This window comes from Leopardus geoffroyi, chromosome B2 (genome assembly GCF_018350155.1).
Source record: "Leopardus geoffroyi isolate Oge1 chromosome B2, O.geoffroyi_Oge1_pat1.0, whole genome shotgun sequence".
In the NCBI taxonomy this organism is placed as follows: domain Eukaryota; kingdom Metazoa; phylum Chordata; class Mammalia; order Carnivora; family Felidae; genus Leopardus; species Leopardus geoffroyi.
The window spans coordinates 151768667-151796543 of record NC_059332.1 but is presented as its reverse complement, the minus strand read 5'-3'; the positions used below and the strand labels follow the sequence as shown (position 1 = coordinate 151796543).

General features: G+C 47.3%; 1 protein-coding gene and 1 long non-coding RNA gene across 4 annotated transcripts; one reads left to right on the top strand and one right to left on the bottom strand.

Annotated features, from left to right (window-relative positions):
- Nucleotides 1-1391: 1391 nt before the first annotated feature.
- Nucleotides 1392-4244, bottom strand: LOC123609320. Its single transcript, XR_006717744.1, has 2 exons — nucleotides 2152-4244; nucleotides 1392-1716 (listed from the first exon to the last, which is right to left on the bottom strand). It is a non-coding gene; the product is annotated as an uncharacterized LOC123609320 (long non-coding RNA).
- Nucleotides 4245-8791: 4547 nt separating this feature from the next.
- On the top strand, nucleotides 8792-27769 carry PHF10 (PHD finger protein 10). Of its 3 annotated transcripts, none has more exons than XM_045500355.1 (12): nucleotides 8792-8931; nucleotides 11012-11118; nucleotides 13452-13582; nucleotides 14183-14260; nucleotides 16126-16259; nucleotides 16356-16505; nucleotides 17139-17248; nucleotides 19022-19175; nucleotides 21382-21537; nucleotides 25949-26057; nucleotides 26327-26515; nucleotides 27580-27769. In XM_045500355.1, exons 1-12 carry the CDS (start codon nucleotides 8845-8847, stop codon nucleotides 27663-27665), a joined length of 1491 nt encoding a protein of 496 aa, XP_045356311.1. In that variant the 5' UTR covers nucleotides 8792-8844; the 3' UTR covers nucleotides 27666-27769. The 3 variants fall into 3 exon arrangements, with proteins under 3 accessions (XP_045356311.1, XP_045356310.1, XP_045356312.1); XM_045500354.1 differs by having other exon boundaries at nucleotides 14177-14260; XM_045500356.1 differs by lacking the exon at nucleotides 26327-26515 and having other exon boundaries at nucleotides 14177-14260.
- The last annotated feature ends 108 nt before the right edge of the window (nucleotides 27770-27877 follow it).

Below are 27877 nucleotides of genomic sequence, written 5' to 3'. Positions count from 1 at the left end.
CGGGAAGGCAGCGGGCGTCCCCCAGGGCGGACCCGGGAGCACACGCTTCGCCTCACGCACAAGACTGGTGACGTCGCCATCTGGATGTCACCTCCTGGGCCGGGTCCCCTCAGTCTCCTGAGGTTCAATGGAGTCCGGGTGCCTGTAAACCTCTCTGACCGCGGAGTGCTCCTCACTGCTGCCCCCACTTGACCTCCCCTGTCATCAGGCTGCCTTACACGCCCTCCTGTCTTTTCCGTTAGAGCCTCCCTCCTACCACAAAGACCCCTTCCCATCTCTCCTCCCAGCCGGATGGAGGCCTCTACCCCACTGGCAGCCACCTCTGCGTGAGCCGACAGAAGGGGGCAGTCACCCTGGGGCCACTGGACCGTCCCACCGCATAGTCAGGACCGTAACTTCTGAACCAGTTTCCCACTGTCCTTAGCGAGCCCCAAGGATGAGTCGCCTGAGATGTGACACGGATGTTTGCTTCAGCCACCAGAGAGATCTGCACCTCACTGATCTGACTTCCTGCCTCTCCAAGCTTCTCACGGCGGGCTAGCGACCTCCCTTTGCGCCTTCACAGAACATCATCCTCTCCTCCAGATGTATTTTGAGTTCCTTTTGCTTAACAAGGCCTGGCTTGTCCCCACGGAAGAGGCCCTGTGCTGTGGAGGGAGGTATATGCAGAGCAACCTCCAGGACTGAAGGAGCCATCAGACCCAAAGGAAAAGGCCATGCCCGACTTGACCAGAAGTGGTTTGTGGTTCCGTACAGATGGAAGCCTGTCTCTGGGGGGCAGGGGACAAGGAGATCTCCACGACCCTACCTTCCTTGAGACCTGCTTTTCTAGCCCTGGGGGCTGTGTGGATGTGGGGCACCAGCCAGGGGGAGATGGTTGAGAATTGTGTGTCTCCTAGTCCCCCCCACCCCCAACCCCGCCCCAGGCCCGAGCAGGCAGGTGGGCCTGAGAGTGTGTCCAAGAGTGTGCCAAAGGGTGTGGTTGAACAGGGGGAAGAGCCTGGTCGGGCAGGGAGGGGGGCTGCGTTCCGGAAGGCCGCAGGTGGCAAAGCGGTCTTCATGGCTGGTGGGGCTCGTCCAAGATGACGTCAGTCTGACTCACACTCCCCACCCTAGTCCCTCAACGAAAGTTGCCGGGAGGTACCGCGAGCGGCCCCTCTGACCTTGAACCACTCCAGCTCCTGGCAAAGTGTGCCGTGTGGGTTCACAACTCTTCACGTGTGTGCACCGCTACTGCCCACGGCCCCTGGCTTGCTCCTTCTCCTTAGCTACTTGGAGACGTGAGCCAAGGGACCCCAATCCCCATCTCCACTCGACTCCTGCTGCCCGTTCTTTGTGACTTTGATATCATGCAGATAACTGTCCACTAAGGCAGTCCTCACTGGGGCATGTTCTAGTATGCACAAATTTTAATCGCCACAGTTTAGTTAAACAGCACCGGTCCCCCAATAACGGGGGTCAGATTTCAGTTACCACGCTATGTTGCTGTGTTAACTGCGTGACTGCATCGGCTACAAACTTCACAGCCAGTTGTCAGGCCACAGGTCGCTGTGTTAATGACTGACCTGCATCATCAACCTCCCTGCAAAGCCTGTCGGTGACTCGTCACCGCACTTCAGTTATCCAGCGGCTCAGGTCACGACACAGCAAAGCAGGTTCTCGTATTGCCTCCTTGTCTCCCGGTGACAGACCCACGTGATGTTTTACAATAATGAGCTGTCAAAGGAAAACTGTTTTACGTTAAAATTTCATTTTATACAATTTACCGAAAAAGTTGAAAGTGTTAAAGAAATAAGAAATGAGGATGTTGAAAACAAAGTTGGATGTGATTAGGAAATATGAAATTGACAAGAGCAAAGTGAGCTACCATGAGATCTAAGCCCGCACGAGGTCCCTTAGGAACCACAGGGAGAAAGCCCGGTGAGTGAAGAAACATGGTAACGTTGGAAACACATCCTTTAGTTTAAATTGCTTGAGGAACAGAAAGACTTTCTTCTACTCTGGATGGAGGACCAATCACAACAATGATAATGATAATGATAGTAATAAATCCTAATCCGGTTGGCCAGCATTCAGGCCAAGTGTTGATGGTGGTTGCCATGTTGAAAGAAAACTGTGGCTACACAGAGAGACTGGTAGACAAGCTCTTACTGCAGTGAAGTCCGGTTTCATCATCTTGGAAGTGCACAAGGCTCGATTAGCGCTGAGCTCTCTGGTTAAGCTGCGGGCCCAGGCCAGGGCACTGCTGGGAAGCCTGCGCCCAGATTCCACGGGTCAGGTAGAGCAGGTGGTCCAGACAAAGGATGCAAATATCTCAAGGAGGTGACATTGGTGAACGACTTCACATTAAAGACACTTAGAGATACTATACAACACTGAAAATGCAAAACGTGAGGAGCAGGGAAACTTACCAAGGCCCAGAAAAGGGAAGTGATATTATGAGAAGGCAAGCACCATTCAAAGCAGTCTTGATGACTAATTCCCAGTGTTTCTCATTTTAAAATACAGGGTACTAAATAAATATTAGTTTTACAATTAATAAAATTCTCTATACGTTTACAGGTGGCAGTAAGGGAGTTTTAAATGTTTCACCAAAAGTTTTTTTAAGTCATCAGACAATTGTGATTTTTCTCTTTGACTATTACGATCACTTTGCACGGTTTCAGTTTCTGTGCTCATTTTTATGGTCCTGTGCTCTCATGAAAACTAGGATGTCTGTTTTCTGGCTTCTTAATTCCTTGACCCACTCACTGAGTGGCCTTTTCCTGTCGCCCACCTTGGTCACCTACTCCTTGGTTCATCCTGTAGACTTTGCCATCATCAATGATGTGGGAAACAAAGGCAGAAAGAAATGTAGACAAAATTAAATTTCCTCATAACCTGCAGCCCATTGACAAATTCTTGAGGCAGGCAGAGTAAAACGTTCCTCCGGAAACAACCTACGTCTTAATGTTAATGCTTTGCTAGAGGGAAAAACAACCTTAGCCGGACGACAGCTAGGCCTCTGGTATCTCAGGAGTCCTCTTTAGCATATGAAAGTCCTTCTGGAGGCCTCCCTTTGATTTACCTCCCCCAACTCCAAAGTGTGTAACCAGTCACTCCTCAGGACCCCCGCGCAGCTCTTTCGGCCCACAAGTCCCGTCCCTGTGCTTTAATAAAATCACCCTGTTGCACCAAAAACATCTCAAGAGTTCTTTCTTGGTCATTGGCTCCGAACCCCCGCCATCCCCCCAAACCTCACCAATCAATATCAGTATGACCTCTGAAACCTCACGTCCTAGCTGGCTATTCTCGCAGTCATTTCCTGTCCTTAGAGCTCAGCACCTATAGACCCTTACTGAAATCTGTACACCGTTTACTAGCCCATCGTTACAATCACTCGCTCACAAACACAAGTTCCTTTGCCCCTCTTTCTCATCTGGTAAAACCCTTGTGAACGAAAAGCATATCCACTTTGGACTAGCCTGAATTCAAGCAGCCACATTTGCCAGAGAACATGGAAAAACCAGTCCGACTGGTTTCACTCCTGAGTTCTCCACCACAAAATTCCAGGGGGTGAATCACTTGGCCTCCTAGGAACTTGGCCTCCTTGCTCTCTGCACCTTTCCCCCTACTTCCTATATTCCTCTCCTCTCCTCACTCTCAGTTGACGGCTTCACCTCGTATTTCATTCAGGAAAGGAAAAGCATCAGGGGTTCTTTACCACCCAGTCTCAGAAACCATGTGTGTCTGCAGCCACATTCCGTTTTCTAAGTCGTCGTGCTGTCAGGGGCTTACCCGCACCTGTACTGGCTTCTGGCCTTCCCAGAGCTGCCTCCCAGCCTCCCTCCTTCCCTTGCTCTCTGGCCCCGTGACTCCTCCTCTGCTCCTCCTCCTCAGTGTGCAAACTCGCTCAGGTCCCACCTTGAAGACAACACCCCAGCTCCCCAGCTGCCTACTTTCTCCAGTACTTGTTATGGCCCAACTTCTCATACTAGTCACCTGCTCCCTCCTCAAGGGGCTTCCCACTAGTTTCTGAAGCTGCCGCTCCTTTGAGACACCTCAAAATAATTAAGTGTGCTAACTCCCCCCAGATTGCTAAACGCACTGGACATTTTTCTCTCATCTTATTCAACCTCTCATTTGACATAGTTGACCGGTCCTTCTTTTTGAAACACGCTATCCTCTCAATTTATAATACCTGTCACTTAGTTTCCTGCTCCTTTTTTTTTTTTAATTTTTTTTTTTTTTTACATTTATTTTTGAGAAACAGAGTGAGACAAAGCGTGAACGGGGGAGGGGCAGAGAGAGTAGGAGACACAGAATCTGAAGCAGGCTTCAGGCTCTGAGCAAGCGGTCAGCACAGAGCCTGATGCAGGACTCAAACCCACGAACTGTGAGATCATGACCTGAGCCGAAGTCAGACGCTCAACCGACTGAGCCACCCAGGCGCCCCTCCTGCTCCTTTTTTTTTGTTAATGTTTATTTATTTATTTTGAGAGAGAGAGAGAGAGAGAGAGAGAGAGAGAGTGTGTGTGTGTGTGTGTGTGTGTGTGTGTGTGTGTGGAGCAAGTGGGGGAGGGGCAGAGAGAGGGAGAGAGTCCCAGGGGCTGGGTCCCACGACCCGGAGATCGTGACCTGAGCCGAAATCAAGAGTCAAGCGCTTAAACCCACTGAGCCACCCAGGCGCCCCTCTGCTCCTTTTCTGCCTTTTTTCAGCCTAGTACATATTAAGATAGTATTTGGTGAGCAAGTGAATAATTCTTTATATTTCTATCACCTAACGTCATTCTTAGCTCATAGTTGCTTTCTGTAAAATATTTGTGAAATAATTGAGTGGACATTATTGTTTTAATCCTACAAACGAGGAAACGGAGGGTCAGAGAGATTAAAAATTTACCCATTATTGATGGCCGTGTGGCCTTTAAGTGACACAGTTGGTATTGAAACCAAAATCCTCACTTGTACCCCAATGTCTATAGTGGCACTCTCAACAATAGCCAAATTGTGGAAAGAGCCTAAATGTCCATCAACTGACGAATGCATAAAGAAATTGTGGTTTATATACACAACGGAATACTACGTGGCAATGAGAAAGAATGAAATATGGCCCTTTGTAGCAACATGGATGCAACCGGAGAGTGTTATGCTAAGTGAAATAAGCCATACAGAGACAGACAGATACCATATGTTTTCACTCTTACGTGGATCCTGAGAAACTTAACAGAAACCCATGGGGGAGGGGAAGGAAAAAAAAAAAAGGGAGGTTAGAGTGGGAGAGAGCCAAAGCGTAAGAGACTCTTAAAAACTGAGAACTGGGGCTCCTGGGTGGCTCAATCGGTTAAGCGTCCGACTTCAGCTCATGTCATGATCTCATGGTGCGTGAGTTCGAGCCCCGCGTCGGGCTCTGTGCTGACAGCTCAGAGCCTGGAGCCCGTTTCAGATTCTGTGTCTCCCTCTCTCTCTGCCCTCCCCTGGTCATGCTCTGTCTCTCTCTGTCTCAAAAATAAATAAACATTAAAAAAAAAATTAAAAAAAAAACAACAACTGAGAACTGAGGGTTGATGGGGGGGGTGGGAGGGAGGGGAGGGTGGGTGATGGGTATGGAGGAGGGCACCTTTTGGGATGAGCACTGGGTATTGTATGGAAACCAATTTGACAATAAATTTCATATATTGGAAAAAAAAAAAAAAACACCAAAATCCTAATCCTAACTCCTAATCTTTGTTTTTACCATGGCATCATACCAGCGCCCTGTGTATTTCACTCCTGGAATTTGCCTTTACATACCCCATTCTCAAGCCACATTGGAATGGTTGATGTTCCTAAATATGCTTCCTATTTTTCCCCGTCAGTCTTTTTCAGGCTTGAAACCCTGTTTCCATTTCCAATTGTGTATTTCCCTGTAATTGCCCTACCAGTCTCTTAAGATACTTTTCAAATTCTGTGTCAACCTTGAAATCTTAACTTTTGTACTTGCAAGTAAATTATCTGCTGCCTAAACTGCCTTTAATAATATTTATATATTTGTATAATATTTGGCGTTGAAACTGCCCACGGAGTGCACCTTAATACTCTGCCTTACCTTTCATGCTGAAAGGCTGAATCCGTATTTAAAAAAAAATTTTTTTAACATTTATCCATTTTTGAGAATGAGAGAGACAGAGCATGAGTGGGGGAGGGGCAGAGAGAGAGGGAGGCACAGAATTTGAAGCAGGCTCCAGGCCCCTTCGGAGCTGTCAGCACAGGGCCCGAACTCATGGACTGCGAGATCATGACCTGAGCTGAAGTTGGATGCTTAACTGACTGAGCCACCCAGGCGCCCCCGAATCAGTATTTTTTGGCTTGGAATGAAGAGTTTTAAATTTGTGTCTGATCTAGAGACAGAATACCCAAGGGAAAAGAGTAGACCTGAATAACTGAATGTATAGATACATACATTCAGTTATATTCTGAATATATATATATATGTATATATGTGCCTATATATATTTATTGTTGAATTCTATCAGGAGAATCTGAGTGAGGGCCTTGATCAGTTAAGAGAATTTGGGAGAAGTCGATTGTCTTTCCCAGTGGACTCAGGCAGGCTGTTTCCTTCAGGGGGGTAGGGAAATAGGGAGCTCGTCTGACTGAGGTTGTGAGTGAAAGCAAGGTTTAGCTTAGGAGCCATTCGTGAATCTTCAGCTATTGCTGCCATGTCTTTTCTGATGGGAATGGAAATCAGGAGCGGGTGGGCTGGAGGAGCCATGGGCTAGAAGGAGTGCAAACCTTTGCAAACATAATGAATGAAAGGGAAGCCACATGGTACTCTAAATCCTAGAACCTTTGTCTGTTACCTTGAAAAATCATCCACACCCTCAGCTAATACCGTCTGCTAAGAGGTCAACTTTTCACAAATTTCCGGAACGCTTGTGGTCACAGCTGCCTGCCATGTTCTTTTAAGGTTCAGTTCCAAACGTGTGTGTGAGAAATCCTCGAGGTGACGAGGTGAAGTCTAACAGCTAGAATTAATAATAAATTCAGTTCCCATCATGTCGGTGCCTTCTGCGGACGGGCCTCCCACTGTACCCTGCATGCCCTTTGCAAAAACGCTGAAGACCCAGGCCTTCTCCTCACTGTACACAGGAGACAGGGGGACATGATCGGCCATGTGCAGCGAGCAAGGCTGGGCTGGGAAAGGTCGGGAGGGTCCACAGCCTTTTGGGGGCAGCTGACCAGCCTTAGGGAGCCCCCAAGGCAGCCTTCCAGGCACAGCTTTCCGTGCGTGCCCGGCCCACCTGCCTGTCTGCCTGCCTGCCTAGGGTCTCAGCTGCAGGCTGCTGCACAGAGCACATTCCAACCCAAAATTACACGCACGCAAGTTGAATTTCAGGCACTCTTACACTGCAGGATTTCGACAGGCCCTCGGGTGGCTGCGCGTAAACTTTTCAAAGGAGAGCCGCCCAGGGTGTCATTGGAACGCACGCGCTCCAGGGCAGGTGGCTCAGGGGCTGCGGAGAGCGCGAGGCCGCCGGCAGAGAACAAAGGCAGAGGCGGGCAGGGGCGGTGGCGGAGGACGCAGAGCCAGGAAATGGGCGAGGGCTCCCACAGCCCCCCGAGACACAGCCCACCGGGGCGGTGCCGGGACGAGTGGAGCCCGGGGGGGGGGGGAAGGGGGCGGGGCGCTCGGGATTGAGGGGGAGGGGCGGCCCCCTGGAGAGAAGGTCCCTCGGGAGAGAGGAGTAGGAGGACGGGGACCCCCGCGCGGGGAAGGGTGCGGAGGCCGCGGAGGATCCCTTGGGGTGAGGGGAGGGGAGGGGCCCCGGAGGGTCCTTCGGGCGAGGAGGTGGGGAGGGGCGGCGGGGGGCGGCGGGGACCCCTGTGGGGAGGGGGCGGAGGCCGCGGCGGGTCCCTTGGAGTGGCCGGGGTGGGGGTGGGGGTGGGGAGAAGGGGAAGGGGAGGCGGAGACCCCTGAGGGAGGGGGCGGAGGCAGCGTTGGGACCCCGGGGTGAGCCTTGGGGGAGCGGCGGCGAGGACCCCTGGGGGTTGGGGGCGGAGGGACCCTCGGGCGAGGAGGAGGGGGGGGAGGGGCGGCGGGGACCCCTCCTCCAGGGGGAGGGGGCGAAGGATCCCCCCGCCCCCCCCCCCCCCGGGAGAGGCGGGGCGGCGGCGGGGACCCCCGGGCGGGGCGGCGCGGGCGCGGTGGGAGGAGAGGGGCTGACGTGTGGCGGGGCCGGGCCGGGCCGGGGGCCGCGGGGAGGGGGCGGCAGCGAGCGCGCCAAGCGGCGGCGGGCCGGGGCGGGGCTGGGGGCTGAGGGGACGGCGGGAGGTGGGGCCGCGGAGCGCGCCGGGCTGCGGCGGGCCGGGCGGTGGGGTGGCGGCGGCGCGGCGGCGGCGGCCGGAGGATCGCGCGGGGCCGCGGCGAGCGGCGGGGCGGGAGCGGCGGAGGGCCGGGGGCCGAGGGGGGCCGCGGCGGGCGGCGGGCGGGGAGCCGGCGGCGGAAGGGCGCGGCGCGCGGGGCCCGGGAGCGCCGGCGCGGCGGGGACTGCCGAGGCCGGCGGCCGGGGCGCCGCGGCGGAGCGGGCCGGCGCGGCGAGCGGCCGGCGGGGCTGAGGCGCGCGGGCCGCCGGCGGCCTCCTTCCGCCCCCTCGGCCGCGGCGGCCCGGCGGCGCGCTGGCGGCGGCCATGGCGGTGGCGGCGGCGCTGGCGGGCCGCGGGGCGCGCGGCGGCAGGGGCCGGCCCCCGGGCGGCGGCGGGCGGGCGGAGGGGGCGGGGCCCGGGCGGCGGGCGGCCCGCGCGGCGGCGGCGGCGGCGGCGGCGGCGGCGGCGGCCGGGACGAGGCGGCGGCGGCGGCGGAGGCGGCGGCGCGGGGCGCTAGGGCTGATGGCGGCGGCGGCCGGCCCCGGGACGGCGCTGTCCCCGCGGCCGTGCGACAGCGACCCGGCCACCCCTGGAGCGCCGTCCCCGAAGGTGAGGAGCGGCGCCGGGCGGGGCGGGGCGGGGACGGGCCGGGGGCGGGGGGGGGGTGGGGGGAGCCGAGGCGGGCGGCGGGGCCGGGCCGCGCGTTTCCCGCCCGGACGAGCCGCAGGCCGTGGCGCACTCCCCCACCCCCCACCCCCGAGGCCGCCCGGCTGCCCGGTCGGTCCCCGAGGCGGCGGGGGGGAGGCCTGGCCCGCGGGTGCCGGGTTCGGAGAGCGCCTCGCGGAAGCGGCCCCGGGGCTGCGGCCGGTCCGGCCTCGTGCGGGGACTCGGGCCCGGTGGAGCCCCCGGGCGCCCCCGCCAGCACCCCCTGGAGTCCGCTAAGTCGCAGGAACTGAGTGGCGGCCGGCGCGCGGCTCCGCCGGCGAACTTAGTTTTTACCGCCCTTGGGGACGCAGCCCCGCCGATGGCTTGTGCGGAACCGCCGGGGTGGGGGTGGGGGGGCGGCTGCGGCCCGGGGGCGGTCGGGGGCGCCGGGGGTCACCCCGGTCCTTCGTGCACCTGCGCGGGCGGGGGCCGCGGCGTCAGAGCACCGCCCGGGAAGCCGTGTCTTCAGCTCTGCGTTTTTAACTTTTCTGGACTGTTTCAACTTTTTAAGCAAGAGGAGTATACTTTAATCGACATACAAGTGCTCAAAATGCCCAGAAGCGAGTAAAACAGCCAAAGAAAACAAAACAACCAAAAACCAAAAAACGGCAACAAAACCCCCCTTGAATCAATTTGTCTAAAGGGAGTTATGCCCGAAATGTTGACTCTGAACTGTCTTAATCGTGATGCTTACTCTTAAATGTTATTTTTTTGGAGAATACATTTGTTTTCTGCTCTCCATCTCTTACCTGGTTGCCTTTCTTAATAGGGATGTACCAGGGCTCTGTAATTGAATGGTGCTTATACGGAAACCAAAACGGACAATGTAGCGTATGTTTATCTGTTTGGGAAAGAATCTGAGTAAATTCCTAATAGCTGGAGCTGTCTGAGGCTAAGGATCATCACGGTGATATGAACTAACTTTATAGGGCACTCAGTATCTGCTAGGCCTTGATCTAAGCGCTGCCCAGTGTTCAGCTCATTTAACCCTTCCCTTAGGCAAGCCCTGCAGGCTCAGTGATGGTCTCAGAACTGGAGCGGCTGGCAGACAGCCCCTGGGCTGGTGAAGGGTAGTGCCCTGTGAGCCCCCCTGTCCAGCTGTGGCATGGCCAGCGACTTTTATAGTTGTCTTCTACTTTTTACAGTTGTCTTTTATATAGCAAGAGGACCATGGTATTGAACAGAATTTTATTTGTCTTAGAAATCTATGTTTCGTTGATTACTTTTTTTACAAGGTATTTTTGTAAGCGTGACAATCATCAAGTTTTAGCTAATATGTGAGTAAGTCAGTTTCCTGACATTTGACGCATCCCTCCTTTCTGGGTGGATGGTGCAACTTGGTCTTGATGTTACTGTCTCCTCACGGACAATGTCGCCTAAACATGTTGAAGCCTCCCGTTGGCTGGGGTGTGTACTGTGTGCTGCTGTATAGACGAATGACTCTTATTAGGGCACGTTTTTGCTAAATGTTTTCAATGTAAGAAAAAAATGAACAGGATCGGTAACTTGTCCTTAGTCCTCGTATGCCCTTTTCCCATGGGAATAGAAATATGTAAGAGAGCCCGTTAGCATAGTCCGATCAACCAGCCATACGTTGAGTTAAACACTAAATGAGCCACACGTTTGGTTTTTTTCCCCCTAGCTGGGATGGGAGGGTTTGCTTTAATTTAAGTGTTGCAGCAATTTTACATGTTTGTTTAAACCACAGGGCATTGTAAAAGGTCGGTTTAGATTTACAGGTTAATTGAGAATTTTCTTATTTTGATTATTGCAGATCACTTTTTAGTTTTTTTTTTTTTTTTTCCAGGTCTCGCCAAGCCAGAATCTTGGCCCCTTTTAATTGCAGTAGAAAGTTAACATTTGTGTAGTAGGTTGTCCTTAAAAAGCCTTTAAGTTGAGCCTTTTCGCAGGTCTGGGATGAGACGTAATCCTGTGTTCCTTATTTTTTACTGTTTCTTATGTTTTGAATGTTTTAAACGTATAGGATGATAATGAAGATAATTCAAACGATGGGACCCAACCATCCAAGAGGAGGCGAATGGGCTCTGGAGATAGCTCTAGGAGCTGTGAGACTCCAAGTCAGGATCTCGGGTACTGTTGTTTCATTGCTCAGTAGCAGTCCTGTGGTGTTTCTCTCTCTGCACCCTCTCCCTCCTCCCTCCTCCCCCCTCCCCGGCCCCCGGCCAGGGCAGACACTACCGATGCTTTTGCTACTCCGTGCAATTAAATGTTTTTATTGTGATAAAATACACATAAAATTCACCATCTTAACTATTTTGATGACATTCACAAGGTTGTAGAGCTGTCACCACCAGCTTTGTCTAAAATGTTTTCACTGCTGCCAACGGAAACTTCGTAATCATCAAGGCATAAAAGTTGCCATTTTCCTCTTTCCCCAGCCCCTGGCAACCGTAATTCGACTCACTGTCTTAATGAATTTGCCTATGTTAGGGGTACCTCGTATAATATTTAGGGAATCCTACAGTGTTTGTCCTGTTGTGTCTGGCTTATTTCAGTTAGCATCGTTTCTTGAAAGTTCCTCCGCGTTGTGTGTGTGTTAGGACTTCCTTTCTCTCTAAGCCCTAAGGCCACTGTGTGGACCGTGCATTTCGTTCGCACTTTCCTCTGCTGATGAGGTAGGGTTGTTTTCCTCTTTTGGCTGTTGTGAATAACGCTGCTGTGAATGTGGGGGTATGAGTACCTGTCCAGAGTCCCTGTTTTAAAGTAATTTTTTTGTAATGTTTATTTATTTTTGAGAGCGAGAAAGAGAGGGTGTGAGCGTGAGTGGGGGAGGGGCAGAGAGAGAGAGGGAGACACAACCCAAAACAAGCTCCAGGCTCTGAGGTGTCAGCACAGAGCCCAACGCGGGGCTCGAACTCATGAACCGTGAGATCGTGACTTGAGCCGAAGTCGGACGCTCAACCGACTGAGCCATCCAGGCGCTCACGGTCCCTGTGTTCAGTTCCTTTGGGTATATCCCGTGGAGGAAAATAGCTGGTTCATGCTGTAATTCTGTTTTCAGCTTTTGAGGACCCCCCCCCCCCCAAACTGATTTCCGCAGCAGACTCCCCATTCTCTGTTCCTACTAGCAGTGCACACAGTTGCAGTTTGCTCACGTCCTTCCCGATTTGTTTTTCCCAGTTCTTGTGATTGTGGCCGTCCTAAGAGATATGAGCTGGCACCTCACTGTGGTTTTGGCTTGAATTTGCATAAGGACTAGTGATGTTGACCATCTTGTCATGTGCTTTTTTGTAAATCTTTTGGGGAAATGTCTCCTTAAGTGTTTTCGCCCTTTTTAAGTTGGGTTGTTTGTTTTTTTGTTGTTGAGTTGCAGTGTTTTAGGCATTCTGGACGTTCATCCCTTGTGAGGTACGGGACTCGCAGATACTTTCTTCTATTCCATAGTTTGCCTTTTCACTCCATTGGTAGTGTCCTTTGATGCACACAATTTTTAATTCTGCTGAAGTCCAAATGATTACTTTTCTTTTGTTGCTCATGACTTTGGTGTCAGATCTACGATCCATCGCCAGATCTGAGATCATGAAGAGCGACTCCTGTGTTTTCTTCTAAGAGTTTTCTAGTTTTGGTTCTTGTACTGAGGTCGTTGACTTATTTTTGAATGTGGTAGGAGGTAAGGGTCCAATTTCATGCTTTTGCATTTGGATGTCCAGTTTCCCAGCACTAGTTTTGAAGAAACCTCTTCTTTTTGTTTGTCACTTTTAATTGGGTTCATAAAACCGTCCCATTCTTGCCTCTGTTGTCCGTTGATGAGATTTAGAGGTTGCGTTGGCCAGATCCAGAAACCTGTAGTCAGCTCTTCAGGATTGGGGTCGATGGGCAATACACTGGCACCATCAGACTAGGTCTGTTCTCTTTCTGCTCTCTTCTGGATTTGTGGAGTCTTTGAGAACAAACGACTGGTCTGGAGTTCAGTTCATTGAGTAACGGGTTTTGGAGTGTTGCTTTCTTCGCTGTTTGTGACTCACTGAATAGCAGATGGGAAAAAGGTTGATGACTTGGTACCTTGGGTGGACGAAAGAGTGGGCATTGGGTGTGAAGCCTGAGACTGAGAATTCAGAATGGGTATCACCACCGTGTTGTGGCCGTGTAGATCTCTTACGCTACAAAATTCCTTTACTCCTCCCGGTTGTGAGTGGCGTACGAAGTGTCTGGTGTTCCGTGTTTAGTGGCGCACGTGGTTGCTTTCTTTGCCTCTGCCTGTTTTGTATTCTTGGGACACACGTGAGACCTGGGAGCTGGTTTGTATCGCAGAGTCAGAAGACGGAGTGAGCACTTAAATAATTAAAGCAGTTGTACAAAGTTCTTAAAAATAAACATTCTCAAAAATAGATCCCCCCAAAATAGAAATGATTAAAATTTAATAAAAGCCACATTTAAGGCATAATGCGTATTTCTGTGCTTAGCTTTAGCTACTATCCAGCAGAAAATTTGATAGAGTACAAATGGCCACCTGATGAAACAGGAGAATACTATATGCTTCAAGAGCAAGTCAGTGAATATTTGGGTGTGACCTCCTTTAAGCGGAAATATCCAGGTATTAAGTCTTAGTTTATGTAACAGATTAAGTCTAACTTTTAACTAATCGGGATTCTTTCGGATAGGTTGTCAATTTCCGAATACTTGAGTATGGATCATTTGTAACGCACTTTATGTTCTGCTGGCTGCTTTTCATTTGCTGCTGTCACCCAACATCTCTCTCTACTCCCAGTTGACTCTCCTGCCTTATAAACTGACTTAAAAGCGAAATGAGGAAGGTGAATTTCCTGGGGAAAGTTGTAGAAAAAGTCATTGTATAGCCATAAGCACCAGGGCTCTGGTCCTTGACCGTTGCTCCCTGACCTTCGCCACGGAGGCAGCTGCACGGGCTGGGTCTGCATTTGAGAAAGGCTATCTGTGTCAACTAAGTTGTTCTTGCTATGGGTTAACTTTTATTTCTTAAATTCGTAAGATTGCATGGTCTCTAATAATCTTTGGAAAAGATAACACGCAGTACTTTTAAATCTGTGAAGAGTTTAACTTCTGAAACTTTTTAAGAAGTTTTTTAAGTTCTTAAAGTTTTACGTATGCATAATGTCACAAATGTAAAAGACTTTTTAATAGTCTTCCGTTTGTTTTTTTTTTTTTGGAGATTTAGAGCGACGAGATCTGTCTCACAAAGAGAAGCTCTACCTGAGAGAGCTGAATGTCATCACAGAGACTCAGTGCACTCTAGGTAACGCTCTGCATGCGAAGGTTGAGCGTGCGTTCACGACGTGGTACTGGATGGCCTCGATCCCCTTTCTTAAAGGATTTTACAAAATTAAAAAAATAGATTGAAGTATTTAAGTGCTAGATTGTTTACTTTTAGTTCTTGTGAAAATAAAGGAAAATGACATTTTATAGCAATATCATTTTCTGTTAGCTTTCACGGAAGCGTCAGAGCATGTGTTAAGTGGAAAGTTTTACAGTAGTTTTTAAAAGTGTTGGTCTTTATCTCTTGAAAGGCACATTTTGCTCAGTTTTTAGTTCTGTATCATCTCCATGCTTGCTTTGCAGTTTTTCTTACATAAACATAGTAGTGCAATGTGGGTACTTTTTAACACAAAACCGTGGGTGTTTGTCACAGGGATTGGTTTAATCTGATACTATGAGTCTTGAAAATTACGTGTATGGCTTGTGTGTGTGCTGATGCTTCTGTTGAAATTGTAATGGACTTGTATAGTGTTTCTAGTGTATTGATTTGAAGACCAAGAATTGGGATACATTGAAAAACTTTTTTTTTCTTCTAATATCATTACTTAGTTAAGGATATTGGATTAGAAATAATCCTTGGGGCGTCTGGGTGGCTCAGTTGGTTAATAAGCGTCCATGACTTCGGCTCAGGTCACGATCTCATGGCTTGTGGGTTCGAGTCCTTTGTCAGGCTCTGTGCTGACAGCTCAGAGCCTGGAGCCCGCTTCAGATTCTGTGTCTGTCTGTCTGTCTGTCTCTCTCTCTCTTCTCTTCTCTCTGCCTCTCCCCTGCTCACTCTCTCAAAAATAAACATTAAAAATTAAAAAAAAAAAATCCTTAATCTTGAATTGTCTATGGTTAGTGTGCATCATTATTTAGCAATTGTTTTTATTTTTTATTAAAAAAAAATTTTTTTTAATGTTTTATTTATTTTTGAGACAGGGAGAGACAGAGCATGAACAGGGGAGGGTCAGAGAGAGGGAGACACAGAATCTGAAACAGGCTCCAGGCTCTGAGCTGTCAGCACAGAGCCCGACGCGGGGCTCGAACTCACAGACCGAGAGATCATGACCTGAGCCCAAGTCGGCCGCTTAACTGACTGAGCCACCCAGGCGCCCCTTAGCAATTGTCTTTAATAAAGAGATATATGTTTTTAGTATTTTGATCTTAAAAAAATTTTTGGTTGAAAAATTGATAGATTTTCCTTGGACTCTTTAAAAAAATTTTTTTTTAATGTTTATTTTTGAGAGAGAGACAGAGCGTGAGCAGGGGAGGGGCAGAGAGAGAGGGAGACACAGAATACGAAGCAGTTCCAGGCTCTGAGCTGTCAGCACACAACCCAACGTGGGGCTTGAACTCATGAACTGCAAGATCGTGACCTGACCCGAAGTCAGACGCTTAACTGACTGAGCCACCCAGGCGCCCCTCCTTTGCATCTTTGATGAGCTTTTATTTATTTTATTTTTTTCAATTTAAGTTTATTTATTTATTTTTGAGAGAAAGAGAGTAAGCAGAGGAGGGGGCAGACAGAGAGGGAGAGAGAGAGAATTCCAAGCAGGCCTCCACACTGTCAGCACAGAGCCTGAGGTGGGGCTCGAACTCACAAACCTTGAGATCATGAACTGAAATCAAGAGTTGGACACTTAACTGACTGAGCCACCCAGGCACCCCCATGAGCTTTTTAAAAATTGTTTGACTTTATATTATGAATATTGTTTTACTATTTTTGAATATATTACAGTATTTTCCTTGGACTATTGGAAAACCTTTAAAGAGTAGTTTGAAGGAAAAGCAAATTTTGAAAAATGGTTTTGTTCACTTAACCTTAAAAGAGCTTTTCTACTATCCTTTTTTTGTCTACAATAGGTTTAACAGCATTGCGCAGTGATGAAGTGATTGATTTAATGATAAAAGAGTATCCAGCCAAACATGCTGAGTATTCTGTTATTTTACAAGAAAAAGAACGTCAGCGAATTACAGATCATTATAAAGAGTATTCTGTAAGTATTGAGTGACTACCATCTTTTAGTCGGTTTAGGGAGAACGACATTTTGTAAGGTTATATGTGATTTCCGAATGTAATATTTTTATTTCAGCAAATGCAACAACAGAATACTCAGAAAGTTGAAGCCAGCAAAGTGCCCGAGTACATTAAGAAAGCTGCCAAAAAAGCAGCCGAATTTAACAGCAACTTGAACCGGGAGCGCATGGAAGAGAGAAGAGCGTATTTTGACTTGCAGACACACGTAGGATTGCTTACATTTATTAGCTCCTGAACCTCACTTATTGCTTGTTATGGTAGAGTGCTTAGTACCTCCTTTATTATTGTTAATTTGTGTACCGGCAGTTGTGTCCTTTGCTGCCCCAGAACTTAAGATAGAATTTTTAACGATGTGCCAGTAACGCTCTGTTCGCACGCGCGTGTGTGTGTTGGGCGGAGGGACCTTTTGCTTTGTGGCTGACCTGCCGAACGAGACTAATAGGTATATATCATACTTGTTTGTCCCACGGGTCATCTAAGGCACTTCTGCGTTTATTGACTTCACTCTCACAGTTGCCCTGTGAGGTTGAAACGAGTCATTTTCTCATTTCGTGGACGAGGACGTTGACTGCAGGGGTTTTAGAAGTTGCCCGGCCCCCTTGTTCTTTGGGGGTGAGAAACACACCGCCTTTCCCTGACACGATGGCCATGGTGAAGAGCCAGATAAAACTCGCCTGTGCGGCTAGTCACACCACCTGCCCTTGGCTTCTAGTTCTTAGTGTCTCCGGTATTTTAGCTTTTGGGGGGAGGAGCGCAGTGGAGCACGAGAGGGACTGTTCTCCTAGAGCCTTGTTTCCTGGCGTGGCATCAGTTTGTATTTCTCTCCGTGTTACCCCAGGTGATCCAGGTGCCTCAAGGGAAGTACAAAGTGTTACCGACAGAGCGAACCAAGGTCAGTTCTTACCCAGTGGCCCTCATCCCGGGACAGTTCCAGGAATATTACAAAAGGTATTCGTTGGTTTTATCAGCATTGCTTTTGGGTGTTGGCGAGGGACTTCAGAGGCCTGTGTACTTGCCTCCAGAAGGTTTCTGCTCTGTAAGTCCCGCCCTAACATGCTGTGTGAGGTCTGTCCCTGCTGTCTCCTGTGGCTGTGCGGTGAAGGACACCCTTTGACTGGAATTTCAACATCTGCTCCTGAAGCCGCCACTGCCCGTCTCCTGCCCACCTCCTGTGTCTCCGTGGACAGGCACCGGAGCGTCCACAGTGCACTTCGTGGCCCCGTGGCACCCGTGTCACTGAAAGCTTACTGGGAATACAGACTCCCAGGCCTGCCGACCGTTGGCCCCGTTTTTACGGCCGCCCGCTGGACGGCACCGGCGCAGTCTGCAGAGCGTGTGGAGCGGGGAGCGCGGCCGCCCTGGCCTGGCCGCTGCTTCCACTCTGCGGAGCAAGAACGTCGCTCCTCTCTTCCCCAGCCTGGGGGGCACTGAGAGCGAGGCTGACACAGGACCATCTTGTTTGAGAATCTCAGCTTTTACTTCAGCTTTAAACCTTATGCTGTTTAGGATAGAGACCGTTCTTTATAGGGTTTAAAATGGACGATAGGATCATACCATTTGAAAGTCCAATTTAAATCATAGGTTAGTGGATTTTAGTTTTTTTATTTTGGGGTCAGCAAATTATTATCTTTTGTTTACTTAAAAAATTTTTTTAATGTTTATTTTTGAGAGACAGCATGAGTGGGGGAGGGGCAGAGAGAGAGGGAGACACAGAATCCCAAGCAGGCTCCAGGCTCTGAGCTGTTGGCACAGAGCCTGACGCGGGGCTCGAACCCACAAAGTACGAGATCATGACCAGAGCTGAAGTCGGACGCTTAACCGACGGAGCCCCCAGACACCTCTGTGCCTGCTTCTTTTTTTTTTTTTTTTTTTTTTTTTTTTTCTTTTTTTTTTCAACGTTTATTCACCTTTGGGACAGAGAGAGACAGAGCGTGAACGGGGGAGGGGCAGAGAGAGAGGGGGACACAGAATCGGAAACAGGCTCCAGGCTCTGAGCCATCAGCCCAGAGCCCGACGCGGGGCTCGAACTCACGGACCGCGAGATCGTGACCTGGCTGAAGTCGGACGCCCAACCGACTGCGCCACCCAGGCGCCCCTGTGCCTGCTTCTTAACGCAGGTTTCCAGTGCGGACAGGGTGCGAAGCGACGGAGGGCGGGCCGCGGATGGGAACGGCAACAATAAGTCAGCTGCTGCGGGTGCCACCCGACTCTGGGCGAGGGGTTGTGATGTCTAGTTTTGGACAGGATAGATGATGACACTTGTTAGAATACATGCTTCGTAAGTTTTTAAGTAACTTGCTGCTCAAAATTTTGTTCCTTAAATCCAAGTGTTTTGTCTGCCTGTGGCGGACCCACAGATCGCGAGGACTTAGGGAGCTGGGAAGGAGGGGGCGTCAGGCGGCCTGGGGTTTGTGCGGGGTTCCGCCTTCCTCTGCTGATATTTTTATTTTTCTCCTTTTTGGGGTTGAGGATAAAGGACGGAGACATTCTCTTTTGACAGAAAGAATCAAAAGCATATTTTATGCTCTTAGCCTGATGAAAAAATGTTTGGGCCTTTTATGTATTACTCTCCAAAATGAAAACTCATTTATTACATGTGTAATCATTTTCCAGAAGTATTTGCGGTTAACTGAGAAAATTAGGGCCATCTTTGTGGCTCGCAGATTCGTCCGTTCACGTTCCTAATAAAAGGGAACTGAAACCCGCCCCTCCGAACCTCAGGTACTCAGCAGACGAGCTGCGGTATCTGCCGTTAAACACGGCCCTCTACGAGCCCCCGCTGGACCCTGAGCTGCCGGCCCTGGATAGCGATGGTGACTCGGACGACGCCGAGGACGGTCGAGGCGATGAGAAGCAGAAACATAAAGGCACTTCGGTAGGAACATCTCCCTGTACGAGGAGGCGTCTCCTTTAAGTGCGTGCTGACCGCTCTCCCGGAGCACGTCACCCTCTGTTTCAAGGTCGGCGGCGTGTAATTCCCCGAAAGCTGCCATTAGGAAGATGACTCTGTGCCTAGACACAGGCCGTGTGCCTTTGTAAGGGTTGTTAAAGTCGCCCCTTTGTAGTTCTCACAGGCAGGTCAGGGAAGGGTACAGACCTTACTGTGCAGTTCTGTCTTCGGCTGTCTTGGTTTGGGGAGCACGTTCGCTTGTGTGTCTGTTGCGTGATTAATCATCGTAGGCTTCCTACGGGAAGTGTTCAGAGCACCGATCCGTTACCGGGCAAGGTGGCGGTGTCCGTGGGAGCGAAGGAGAGCAGACGCTGTGACGGCAGAGGATCCTGGTTTGACTCGGCCCGTGTGTCAGGCGGCTCGCCACTCCGCCTTCACGGTGTCCCACCTGAGTCCGGGAGCGGGCGTGTTTGTCACCAGCAACTTCTGAAACATTTAATGATGCGTGTCGCATAAAATCAGATGCCGTTCGAGTATTAAAGTGACGATACCGCTTCTGTCCTGTCGTTTTGGGAAAAGGGGCGCTGTGGTGTGGCCAGGACATGTTGGAGGTGACTTTCCTTCATTCTGCTTGTAGGAGTATAAATGAGTCCAACATTTCAGGAGAGCATTTCATGGTATCTACCAAGATTTTTAATTTCCGCAGAATTTGACCTAGCAAAGACACTAACAGTTTATCTGAAGGACAAAATTTAAGTAGGAAAAAAATGTCCATTGGAGTGTTAACGGTAGTTTTATAATGAAAATTAAGAATAAACCTCATGTCGGGGTGCCTGGGTGGCTCAGTCGGTTAAGCGTCCAACTTCAGCCCAGGTCACGATCTCACGGTCCGTGAGTTCGAGCCCCGCGTCGGGCTCTGGGCTGATGGCTCAGAGCCTGGAGCCTGCTTCCGATTCTGTGTCTCCCTCTCTCTCTGACCCTCCCCCGTTCGTGCTCTGTCTCTGTCTCAAAAGTAAAATAAACGTTTAAAAAAAAAAAAAATTAAAAAAAAAAAAAAAGAATAAACCTCATGTCAACAGTGGGTGATATATTTACACGATAGTAATGAAGTTCAGAGAAGATTTAGTGATGTAATAAAATGCACACAATACTTAATTGAAAAACGTGTATACACAGTGTAATCCAGTTTTGTGTTTTATTTATTTTTATTTTTTTAAATGTTTATTTTAGAGAGAGAGTGCTTGTGTGTGCATGCACAGGCGGGGGAGGGGCAGACGGAGGGGGACAGAGGATCCAAAGCAGTCTCTGCGCCGACAGCAGAGCCCCATGTGGGGCTTAAACTTGCAACCCTTGAGATCGTGACCTGAGCTGAAGTCAGTCGCTTAACCGACTGAGCCCCCCAGGCGCCCCTCAAGTTTTGTGTTTTTTGTGTTTTTTTTAAATGAGGGGATATGTGTAGGTGGGGTGTGTGTGTGAGTGTGTGAATCTGGTATCTGTGTGTGCAGACACACCTAGAAAAATGAAAAGGAGATGCAGTCATGTTCCCAGGAGTTGTCTCAGAATGCTTACCGGAGTGGTTATGGGTAACCCAATTTTTTCATTTATAATTTTCATAATTTATATGAACGTAACATTTTTATTTTAACTAGACAATTTTAAGTCAACAAATGAAGCATTAGATGGTCAGATACCAAGCTTTTAAACTTTGAACACCTAAAACGTATCCGATGCTGTCGTGAAGGCTCAGTGATCGCTGCGCTGGCCTACGAGCGCATACTTGAAGAACTTCTTTAGTGACGTTTATTACTTGGTAAAAATACCCTCGCTTATTTAAGACAGTTTATTCCTTAAATAGTTTTTTCTACGAAACAAGTAGGCTCCCTTGTGATATGGCAAAATGGTGTAGTGCCGGCTGGAGTAGGTCACTCTGCTGGTGTTGATTAAGGCGGGACACAAAGTTGGTTAAGGTACACTCAGCTTTCTGCTGTCATGTGTAAGACAGATAAGTGATTTTTAACATGACCTGTTTAGTCTCTACTGGGAAAAGTTTTCTTATAATTACCTTTTTATTTTTAAATTGACGGAACTTTGAAACCTTTTTTTTCTTTTTGAATGTTTGCTGTAGTTTTCAGAATTCTACTCAAATCTGTGTGAATTCCAAGGAATCTTTGTCTTTGCCTTTGACCTCCAGGACAGTTCCTCCGGCAACGTGTCTGAAGGAGAAGGCCTTCCCGACGGCCAGGAGGAGCCTCTCCCAGGAAGACAGAGATCCAAGGACAAAGCTGCTACTCCAAGAAAAGATGCTTCCAAACGTTCTGTACTGTCCAAGTCAGTCCCTGGGTACAAGGTAGAAGAAAAAAGCCCCTGACTCCGCTTCCTTCCTGAGCAGCCTCTCTCCCCGAGATAGTTTAACTCTGACTCCGAGTGGTGGAGGCCTGCCTGCTGCGTCCACTGCTGTCCTGTGCTGTGTGCCCTCTGTCAGCTTCCTCCTGTTGTGCTTTATTTTCCTGGTGGCTTTTCTGTCACTTCTGCCTATGGTTTAGCTTCTGTTTTCTGTATATGTACAATTTATAAGAAAATCTTTTTTTGTCTTTTAAACAATAACCAGGCAAGTATGGACTTTAAAAAAATTACTTCCTAGCAGAACTTTATACTTTGTTTCTTTGGGGTAAAGATCATAATTATCTGGCATTTGAAATATCCTAGTATTTCGTATAGCTGAGCATGCTAAGCTGTAAAGTCTGGGTGGATAGACTCTTAGAATAAGCTGCCTCTCCTGGAGAAAGATCTGGGTTTAATTTAAGATTACTTGATCCATTTGCCAAATTCAACGAACTCTGTGATAGAAAACAGGAAAACCTGTTACTTACATTGTGGTGATTTTTAGCCTGACCTTGGCAAATAGTCTCTATGCTTCTATGACAAGGATTGAAATGTTATTTAGTGACGTGATCTGGCTTCTGTCTGTACATACTTGTTAACTTCCGGTCTGGCTGTTCTCAGAGGAAGGTATTATGCTATCAGCAATATTATTTTTGTGGTTCCTCCTGCTGTCTGTCCCTTCCCCTCCAGAGGCTTAGGTGAGAGGTGAGTGGCCTTATCCCTAGATGAGGGGTTAGGAATGTCCTAAAAAGACTGGAATTAGCCGCACAGTTTTATGTTCTGGGTGGTAATAGTAAAATTGACCATTCATAGGGTCTGGAATGTGTCAGAATATGCTTTCCATTGTGGTTACGAAAGTGTTTTGAAGGAACGTTTTCCAGTAAGGTGATTGGGTAGTTTTACCGAGTGGGATTGTTAAACAATTGTCGCGTGTCAGATTGGGGTCGCGGTGGATGATCTGGAAGAACAGGGGCGAGCGAGCTGCCAGCCGGCTTCCCTTCCTCAGCCAGAACCTTCTCATGGTTCACTTCCCTTTCTTTTCCTGAAGTGAAAAAAGCAAGTTAACAAATGAGTGTATTCAATCCACATTTAATTAGAAAATGCCTTTATGTGATGATCAATTTTGAAACACACACGTTTTTCCGGCCGATGGCGAGCAAATCCCAAGCTTCCTTCGCATCAGATGGCTTGGGGGGGCTGCGGCCGTGTGGTTTTTATACTTGTTTTTACGTATACGGCTTACCTAATTTTTTAAACTAAAGACGTAAATTAATGCTTAACAATCAAAAGCAAATGAACTCCCAAGATTAAATCTTGGAAAGTTAGCCTGGTGTGTGCGTGCTGGTCTACAAATGGGAGTGGCCGCGCAGAGCACCCTGTCTGTTTTGGAGCCCTTTCAGAGTGAGCCTGAATTCATCATGGATTCAGAGTGCAGAGTGTCGAAGCAGATGTTTAATAGGGGCTGAAAATGAAGAATTATTCCACAGTATCATTGATTTAATATGCAAGAAATCATATAGATTAACTTACATCGATATGACTCAAGGGAGTGTAATCTGCAAAATACACATTTTATGACTTCTGTGAACATTTTTAGTAGCTTAAAGTGTTTCAGGTATTTCAGAGTTTAGAACAACCAGTATCTAGACTTCATACATTAATATGAACATGTTTATTAAAAGTAACCTCTCTATGAAAAATATATTAATAAGCCAAGATGTGCCTAAACATTAGGGTACTTCAAGCTGAAGCTCATATATGCGAATGTGCTGGAGTTAAGGAAAATGATGGCGTAGCTGATGTCTTGCTTAATAAGATTCACTAGTGCTTGCCCTTAATTTGTAGGACAGTATTATTTGGGTTACATTAACCTGAAATTAAAGCATATTGTTAGGAGTCAGGCCTGGGTTGCGAGTGTATAATTAATATCTATACTATGTTTCTGCTGCCGTGAAAGTCTCGCTTATCTTTGGTTATTTTTCAAGCAGGAAAGTAAGGGTATCGTGAGCCTTGTATTTGAGATGCAGAGAGCTGTTCGGATGAGTATTTTAATTTTCTTATCAGCAGTGACACTTTGATGTTGCAGTTTCTAGAACTGTCTCTGTCAGACACAGGGTTCTGTTCCACCTGTCTTCGCAGGAGTTCTGCACACTGTTCCCTTCCTACTCCATCACAGGAGTCTCCTTCACACACTGGCTTCCCAGCTGGTGGAACTGGGTGTGAGCAGTGTGGCTGGCTTCTCAGAGAGCTGAGTGCTTGAGCGAACAGAGAATTGCCATAGAAAATGCTGCCGGGCTAGCTAGCTCGCTCTCTCTCTCTCTCTCTCTCTGTTTCTCTGTCTGTCTCCTCCCCTGTCACTCCCTCTTTTCATCAAGATGAAGACTATTGGGTAAGAAAAATTCTAAGTGACTTAACGAAATACTATGATTTCAAGCTTAGAAGTAAACCTAGAATTTTCTTGGTGTCCCTTTTTATCATAGGTGTTTAATGTATGTTTTAATGGCTGTAGAACTTGAATTGCTCTAGAATGTGAATGACTAGCCTTGTGTTTTCCTCATTTTTGACTTTTGTAAGGGATCTCCCATGAGGAGTTCTCCTTTTAGAGTTTGATACTGTGTAGTTACTTCCCTGACTTCGGTGAAAGATAATCCAGGACGTGGTATGCCAGTGTCTAACTTCAACTACACGTATTAAAGTAGTAGATCTTTCACATTCAGTGCGGGCGGCATAACCAAAGGAGGTGGTTATTTGGCTGTGCTGAGAGGTAGCTTTCTGCTGTATATTACGGCAGTTCCAGATTTGGTCGTCACTGAATCGGAACTTGGGTCCTAGAAGTGCACTTGTAGCTATTTTTTATTTACTGTAGGAAACACAGTGAGAACCTTAGTCTTAGAATGTAGCAGCAACAATGGAAGGGGACTGCTTTGTAAGACGCGCACGGTTGAGCACGTGACACTGCCCTTGTGTTGGGGAGCAGGGTATAGAGATACACATACGGGAGATGTAGAATAGTTAACGGTAAATTTTATATGTATGTTTTAACTCCCATGATATTTATTATTTTGTAGAGACGTTTGTGATTGTTTAGAGTTATTGTTTTTATTATATTTATGTATAAGGTTGACTTTTTTTTAAATAAATAAGCCAAAAATTATTTTTGAACGCCTCTGTCATCTTTTGCAAAAGAAAGACAATTAAAAAAAAATAAACTTAAAGAATTAAGAACAAATTGTTTAGGCCTTACAGGTTTTGAAGGTGGCAGTGAGACATTTCAAAGCTGGAATACTATATACAAAGTTAGAGTTTCCTTTAGGCTCCTCTTTGGTTTAACAACTTAGTAGAGGGAAATAGAAGATGCATTTGGCTGGGTTGGGATAAAACAGAAATACAGCAATTTGGTAACTTCTCCCCAGTTCCTGTAGACACATGGTCCTAGCCCATCCATCTTGGCCCACGCTCGCTCTCCTTTTTCTGCCACAGTTACTTAACGTATCCATGTAGCATGAGTGAACATCATTTTATTATGGTCAAAACTGGGATGTTTGAATGTTCTCCCTTCCCCGGTAATTGTAGGTGCTGTGAATCTTTTCTTCTTTGTCCTTTTCCATGTGTCGCTAAGTGTGTTTTTAAAACCCAAATATACCTTCGTTGGATGGAGCAAATCTTTAATCTGAGAAAAAAAAGAATGGTACTCAAAATATGAGGGTGTTTAAGTTATTTTTTTTGCTTGCTTGAAAACTTTTCTCTTTTGTTTTGTATCTCATACAAATGCTTTCCCCTAAGTATAAGCTCTTTTATTATTAGATATGCAAAGGGAATAATCACAGCTATTTCCCAGAAACATTTGTGCACGTGACAATGTATGCATGAGACATCTTCCAATTAAAAATATTAAAACATTGATTTTATAACTTAGGTTTTATAGATCTATTTTTACAATTTGGGAAATAATCAGGTTTTAAACAAAATCAGTATATAAGCTGCTTAAGACTGAGTCTTCTGTTTTATAAGAAGCCTTACTTACGTGTAAAGGTCATTTGGTACCTGAATTTCTTCTTCCAATGAATAGTGCAGTTTGACATTGCATTTAGTTTTTTCCCCTTCCAGCTCATTATGCAGATCTTACTGTGCATGTAGGGAATGTAGAACGCTACACTTAATCCAGACGTAGATCATGCTGTTGACAAAATTTTAAAACGAAACCTAAGGCTTTAGTCAGTAGGCCGTTGTATTTTGAAAGCCGACTCTCTCAAGTTAGGTCTTTCTAAAAGATTGTTAACAAGTTACTAAAAGTAAAGATAAGGCAGTGACAATTCCTTATGAACCCATAGTGAGTACTTCTGGCATGAATTTATAGCCCTCTTCTACCCTTCCAGCCAAAGGTCATTCCAAATGCTCTATGTGGAATTTGTCTGAAGGGTAAGGAGTCCAACAAGAAAGGGAAGGCTGAATCACTTATACACTGCTCCCAGTGTGATAATAGTGGTAAGTATTGACATGTCTTCTTAACATTTTAACCATCCTATTTGTTGCTTCAGAAACCAGGATTTTTAGTTGTCAGCTAGACCTGAATCAAATCTCCAAGTATAGAGGGTAACTTGTAATGCGTAGAAAAGAAGCCCATGGGTTTTCATCTCTTTGGTGATTGGACACTGTAGCCATTCTTGAGAAATCCCGATGCAAACTAGCATTTTATTGTGCCATGTTAAAATTCAAAACTCTTTTGTGAAATACTAATACTGGTTTTGGTTTAGGCCACCCTTCTTGCCTGGATATGACCATGGAGCTTGTTTCTATGATTAAGACCTACCCTTGGCAGTGTATGGAGTGTAAAACTTGCATTGTATGTGGACAACCCCACCATGAAGAGGAAATGATGTTCTGTGATGTGTGTGACAGAGGTTATCATACTTTTTGTGTGGGCCTTGGTGCTATTCCATCAGGTAAAGATTACAAAAAGGAGTGAAGGGACTGTCCCGTCATTTTTTTAAAGGCTGCATAAACACCGTAAAGATCCTTCTATTGCCAAGAAGTTACCAAAGCTGTGATTCTGCACATAGTGTCCACATGTCTTTCATCCCTAGGTACCCCGGCTAAAGGTCAAATGGGTGTCGGGGGGCCTCGCCCAAGTTTTGGAATAGGGCTCAATGTATAGAATGAACTCAAGTCTTTCTAGTGAGAGCTAAAGCAAGAGCATCCGTTTGTTTCAAAACCTTGATTTTATTTTTATGTCCTCTATTCAGAAACTTAACAAAAATGACTGCTATGCCTTTATAAATAGTAAACCAGATTTCTAGAAAAGGAGGCAGCATGACAATTCCAGATAACTTTGGAACAGAGCTGAAGAATAAATCACAGTAATTGGACTAAAATGTTACACACGACTGTGTAAATTTAGAACTTACTTGCATAGTTAACACTGTATAATACTTTATGAAACACACGCCTAGAACGGTTTCCTGGGAGTCGTTCAGAAGCGGGTGACTTAAAGTTCGGTAGTAAATCAGACGGACTAAGTGCCTAGGTGGGGTTCACCGCTGTGCCGTCAGAGGCTTGAGAAGTTTAAAGTGCTGTGTCTGGTGCACCAGGACTTGAGAGGATGTTTGCACATGCAGCTGCCACTGAGCAGCAGAGAAAAAGGCTGAAGAGAAGCCCAAGTCAGTAACGGGGTTTATACAGGATATGTACTTTTGAACTTCTAAAGGATGACAGTGTTTGGGTTTCAGAAAGGATTGTGGTAGTTTTTTAAAGGTCCAGATCATTGTATGGTATTGATCTCCGCCCCTGCCCCACCCCAACTTGCACTGAATTTTACATGGCATTGATTACACTGGTTGTCCTAAGGGAAGTTTCCATTTTTCTCCTTAAGTAACTTACAGGTGCCTTTCACGTCACACAGCCACAAAAAAATATCACTAGTGATAGCTAAGGGAAGGAGAGCCAAATAGGTTTACAATTCAGTCCTAAAAAATTAAATTTCATACTAAACTAACAATTTTTCTCCTAGGTCGCTGGATTTGTGACTGTTGTCAGCGAGCCCCCCCAACACCCAGGAAAGTGGGCAGAAGGGGGAAAAACAGCAAAGAGGGATAAAATAGTTTTTGACCCCAATATTGTAATATGGATTTAAATGAACTACTTGGTGCCAATTTATTTACATTCTTGATTTTATGCCAATAAAAGATTTCTGAAATTCATGATGTGCTTAAAATGTTAAGTTGATTTATTTGTTATAAGCTACTATTCCTCTTAAAACCAATTTCAGGTAGAGAAATAGTTCATTTTTCTTTTTTCTTTTTTTTTTT